Source organism: Tiliqua scincoides, chromosome 1, assembly GCF_035046505.1.
Source record: "Tiliqua scincoides isolate rTilSci1 chromosome 1, rTilSci1.hap2, whole genome shotgun sequence".
NCBI lineage: Eukaryota > Metazoa > Chordata > Lepidosauria > Squamata > Scincidae > Tiliqua > Tiliqua scincoides.
The window spans coordinates 176,091,052-176,097,051 of NC_089821.1; the positions used below are offsets into that span (position 1 = coordinate 176,091,052).

The 6,000-nt window shown below is 42.4% G+C and overlaps 1 protein-coding gene across 1 annotated transcript in view; it reads left to right on the top strand.

Moving 5' to 3' along the window:
* Positions 1-1,428, top strand: part of ADGRB3 (adhesion G protein-coupled receptor B3) — a 564,982-nt gene extending 563,554 nt beyond the window's left edge. Inside the window, exon 30 of the mRNA XM_066612423.1 lies at positions 592-1,428. Within this exon, the coding sequence (XP_066468520.1) occupies positions 592-783 (192 nt within the window). The 3' untranslated portion in view covers positions 784-1,428. The remainder of the gene's footprint in view (positions 1-591) is intronic.
* Positions 1,429-6,000: the final 4,572 nt, after the last annotated feature.

Here is a 6,000-nt window from a genome sequence, read left to right on the forward strand (position 1 = left end):
TTCTAATCTGAGTTGAATCTTACTCCAAGAGTTGGGTGTGTGCTCAGTCTTGATTTCGGGAACCTATTCTTCACATATTCCATTCAGTTGGTACTTACAGTTGTTGTGGCAAATCTTTAAATCCTGCTTGCAACACTTTTTCTTGCAGGGCCATCTGTTAACCCAAATACATTCTCAGTCTTAATTTAGAACCAGGCTGTGAAACCTGTAACTTAACACAGTTCATTAGGAAAAACCAATAACTAGTTCAATTCAGTAGGGAATGCTCGGTCATTTCTTATCAGTTTCTACCTACCTTTCTAGGAAATTGTAACTCAATAGGCTGCTGTCAGTGCTAGTCAGTGAACCCTTGCCATATTCTCGTCCAAGTCAGTTACTGGGAATTTTGTTGGCAGTGCTATTGGCATGGGTTCCAATGGTCTGATTGCTTGTAGAAGGGGATTAGAAGGCTGACTCTGAACATCAGCCAGTTTGGCTGCCATCAAAGCCATCCTATCACTTTGACTTTTTTTTTTTTAATGTGGCTTATTGAAGGACCAAAAGGCAAACACAAAGTTTAATTCTGTTTTTTCCCCCTCCTCACTTTCACAGGAAAATCCAACAGCAGCCAACAAGGCTCCCTGGGACACTTTCAAAAACACAAGTGAATACCAACATTATACCACAATCAATGTATTAGATTCAGAGGCAAAAGATGCTTTAGAACTAAGACCAGCAGAATGGGAGAAGTGTTTGAATTTGCCTTTAGATGTACAAGAAGGAGATTTTCAAACGGAGGTTTAACGAACGGTGAAACAAACTGAAGTGAACGCAAAATGTAGGACAATTTCATTTGCACTGACACTCAAGAGACTTGGGGTCCCTGACATGCCCGTCTGAACATTGTGGCTACTACCGTGTGTCGGGACCCTCCATGTGCCAAATGTCAGTGGTTTCTTTTCGTACGATATATTCCCACTAGCTAACTAGTGGAGAGCCCAGGTGTACAATTCTTACCATCGTGTCTTGTAAGTACCCGTGGAATGGATTTGTAAGGTAAATCTTTATAGATAAACCTCGAGCAACGGTTCATGTTGTAATGGCTTCATCTGGTTTAGTTTTCAAAAAACTTCACCATGAAGCACAATGTATATATATATGCAGTTTTTAAAGTTTATAACAGTCTGTTTGGCCATTACTACACTTTTTACTTTATAATATAAGAAAGCAAAGTTTTGTCGTCATTAAATGAATGTCTGTTGAGCTACATTCTTCATTGCTTTAAATGCAATAAAGTAATAATCTCACTTTTATATGAATAATATATTTCACATCTTTATTATTGCAGTTTTCTCTGGAAAGCTCAAGAGTAGCTTTTCCTGCTGCAGCTGTGTATAAAATATTTAAAATGTTGTATGGTGTAAATAAACTTTTGTCTACATATCGGTATTTTCAGTGCATTTTATTTTGGATTTGTTTATCTGAAATTTGCATATTTATAAACTTTTCTTTAAAAACACACAAGTTGAAAATGTATTCAGAATTTTAATAGCATACTGTTATTACTCCTTTGAGGCTAATGATTTCTCAAATGTAATAATAGGTTTGCATAGCTGTTCTATAGCTGTTCTATTTTTTCTACTCTAAGGAAACAAAATACAATGTAAATTGGACTTGTCAGAGCACTGCTACATTAGTTCTATTATATGTACATTTTATGCTTTTCCATCTTGCTGCAGAAAGACAATAGTAGACAAAACACACGAGTTTTAATACACAGGGTGTGAGAGAAATGTTTCTTTGACTTCTGCCATAATATGGCACAATTTTGTGGTACTTTCTTCCTGTTCCTACATAACGAACAAAGATTTATGGCCTCCTTCAGGACTGAGGTGCATAGCATTATTCTCTGCAAGAAAACAGTGAATATGTTTCATAAAATATGACTTCAATGTGTGCATATCTGACCACTGCCTAAGCCAATAGCAAGTCTTCTCTTAACCTCAAGCAGAATTAAGATTTTTACCCAATATTTTGTATTATGAATTCAATTTTGTAGTATGTAAAGAAGGCAGTACTGAATAAACGTATTGTCCAACCTGCCTGTGTGGTACCATGAAAACACGCTGATATGTGGTGCTGAACTGAAACCCTCATAAAGCAGAAAGGCAAAATCCTCTGCCCCACCTACAAACCTTTCCATTTTTACAGGTGGCCTGCCTTGATTTCTTGGATTGGGAAAGATCTGCTTGCATCACTCTGGGCCAAGAGCTGTTTGAACTTCTATGGTGACTATGTTCCATATCACTGTCCCACATTCTCGGGTCAACAAGCTGACTTCTGTATACTCTGGTACAATCTGAATAGCGCTATATGTTGAAACTCAGTTCTGAGGTTACAAACAGACGAGCATCGTTTTGATTACAAGTGTTTCTGTTCCCTGCAGGTCTGATAAAAGTCCTACAAAAGACTGTAGCAATCCTTCCATTCTTTCAATTTGTTTGACCTCTTTGAGAGCACTGAATGAAGACAGAGTTATGCTCTACAGTCCAACAGATTAGCTTAGCTATTTCAACAGTACCAAGTAACCTTCCCAGCTGAAGCACCATCACATGCTTGCCAAGCACAGAAGTCTATCCTGCTGGGTGGTGCCTCTTAAGCCTGGTCCACAGGTGCACAGTTGTCTCATTAGGATGGCAATAGCCAGTAATGACTGCGTGAGCGGACTAGGAGATCTATAACCCCAGGATAGATATTTCCTATCACCTTACATGCAGTGCTTTCAGTGGGGTCGGTTCACACAATCAGTCGCCACTCCATAAGGATATAGTAACCAAGAGCAGAGAACAATGGGCATTTTTGTGCAAACCATGCCAATTCAAATCCTATTATAAACATGTGTCACTATATATTTGATATATAAAGTTATACTGATGCAGTTAACAGAAATTCATTAAAAAATTTAGGTGTCTCCACAGTTACTATGGAGGGCCATAAGGCCCCTACCCATTGTATTGCCAGAACCTATGCTACTGTGTATCTTGCAGTTGCCACCATATCAGCTTCAAACCACAGCTTAGTGCTGCATGACATTATTGACCAGCCCGAAACACCATAGATCACATTGGACTGATGGGCCGACCAGATGATTGTTTGCACTTAAGTTAAATGAGACATTACACGGAATGCAGAACCTGGCTCAGCGTTGTTGTTTAAAAACAAAATGGCCAGAATCTAGTGAAGTAGATTGGAACTGAAGCACCAGGGCAGGGAATTTTAGGACTTTGCCCACACCATGTTCCAATCCCAAGTCTACCCTCTGTACACTAACTTAGGGCCCAATCCTATACAGTGCGCACCGGCTCACTGCCAGCATGCATTGTCGCAAATGTGCCATAAGGCATGTTTGCAGACCCTAGCACTGGTGGAGCACTAGTGCTAGCCCAGCACTGGGTGAGCACCAGAACTCTGCTGCTCTGCAGTCACCCGGACTGCCAGGCAGTGGAGAGGTAGGTGGGGGGAGGCAGGAAGGAGGTGTTCCAGGGTGGGAGGAGGTGGGTGGAGGGTGGGGAGGAGGTTTGCCGGGGGGGGGGCTGGAGGGAGGCAGGATCAGTGGAGCTAAGCTCCACCAGCTCCTGAGCGTCCGTTTTGGGCTACCAGTCCAATACTAAGGCTCAAAATTCTGTGCCAACAATTGGGTCGCCATAGAATTGAGTAGCCCTGTGGTTTTCAACCTCTCAGGGAGTTTGAAGACCTCAGTAAGTCCTTGCAGGGGAAGGGAGGGAGGTAGCAGGGGTGGTTTTGCAGAGGTGGAACAGTATCGCTCCACTTTTACTTTTGGAAGGCTGGAGAGCCCTACATCCCAGTCCCTGCAGCCCTCCTTAGCAATGCGATCCTGGGGATCACGTCGCTGCCTTCCCCCTCAGCCCCCTCCCCTTAAGGGGGAAGAGACCAGGGTGCTCAGACTTGGGCGTTGCAATGGCCCAGTTTGAATAGCTTTGGTGTAGCCCCATTGTGGGGCTTACCTGGTGGGAGGTGATGAAAGTCCCATCCTCCCGAGGAGTCGCTGGCGCTACCTGCAACGCATGCAGGATGTACCGGCAGCCATTGTTGGTGCCACTGCAGCCCCGTGCGCCAGGAGTGCGGGATGGGGCTGTTAATTGGAGACAAATTTTCCATTGAAAGCTAAATAAATCTCTGATTCCTTGCCGTGGTTCCACACACTTTTGCCACCCGCTTGCCAAAGTATAATTTAAAACAAAACACCAGGCTACGTAGCGCATCCCACATAATACAGTGTTGCAACCTGACCACTTCATGGACCATTGGCTATGCTTGCTTTTGTCTCAAAATGCACAAATCATAATATATTAATATAGTAAACAATTGTTGATCTTAAAAGTATGTCTGCTTACAAAGTGTGCCATCCTTTAGGTGGCTGGCTTATTGCCAAACTGGAAGATTCATTGCCTTTAGGGAAGCAAACATGTTGCCAGAAAGATTTTGTTCATCATTGCAATGCAAAATTGGTCAGAGGAAAACCCATAAATACAGTGAGTCGTTGTGAATACTGTAGAGGGCTGGCCCATCCATAAGGCCAATTGAAGCAGTCGCCTCAGGCAGCGGATTTATGGGAAGCACCCACCTACTTGCTTCCACTGCTCCTCCTTCTCTTTCTGTTTCCCGGACTGGAAAAGGAAGAGGGGGACAGAGGAAGAGGCAATGTGGAGAGGAGGAGAGTGCTGAGTCAGTGTTATATTTACAAGGTCAATATGAAACCAGTAATATTTTTCTTCAGCAAATTCATTCATTAAAACAACTGCTGCTTCATCAGATTATTTTCCTACATTGAAAAAGATCACAGGTGGTGCCTCGATACCTGTGGGGGAATCCATTCTCGGACCACCTGTGAATACTAAAATTCATGGACACCGAAATTCAGGAATTTAGCACCTTTAAGCCTCCAAATGCAACTGGAGCACAGCTCCAGTAGCATCTGGAGAGCATTCCGAGGGCAGGGGAGTCTGTGCGCAGCCTCCATGGCCTTCAGAATAACTTCTAAGGCTTCAAGGAAACCTTGGGACATCACTTCTTGTTTTCAAAAACCGAAAGTGATGTTCCAAGTGACATTCTCTGGTCTGTTTGTGTTCAGAGAGCTACAGGTCACCCCTGATTGGGACTCAACACAGGGACCCTCATTGAGCTACATCCACAGATGAAAGGTCCGTAGGTGATCAGACATGACCTGCGCTGCTTTTAGCTTCATGGAGATATTTTATCACTGAAACACAAAGGGCTATATTTTTTGGTGAACTCCTTCCCTATGTGACATGTTTTTATATTATTTTATTTTATTTTGAACTACAGGTACCTGTGTTCTCAGCCACATTAACTTTGTGGTTTATTCTCAGAATTCGTTGCTTTAAACCTGCAAACAGCACTACCATTTTTGTATATCTTTCCAGGATGAGTCAACAGCTCTTCTCATTTCTCAAGAAGTGCCTTTCTCTTATCTGTGCCTCCCTCAAAAAAAAAAAGATCAGTTCCACCAAAGAAAATTGTCTTCCGTGAGATACCGTGAAACTACAAGCTCCCTGTTATGATCTTGCAGTGTCCTTTACAGAATTGGGGCCTCAAAAGCATGCCTGTTTCTTGAAATGAAGGAATCATCTGGCAGGAAACAAAAGACTAGAAGAGAAGAAACAAGCAGTCGAAAGCTATAATGTTTACAGTTGCAGTTTGTTAAATAAACATGTCCATTTTTGAAGTGGCTAAAGGCGGCTGCTCACTTATTTGTGAACAATAGTGTATCATCTCCCACGTTGCATTATATTCTCTCCTGCATTTGTTCTGAACATAAATGATATCCACAGATAATTCTGTCTAGAGCATTCTCAGCAAACATGCAAAACAGTATTTAGGCATTTTTAGTTCATCTTCTGCTGTTTTGTGAGAGCACCCCATTTCCCTTAGAGTATCATGTTTTCATTCTTCAGTTCTATAGCCAGACATGCTTCCTGC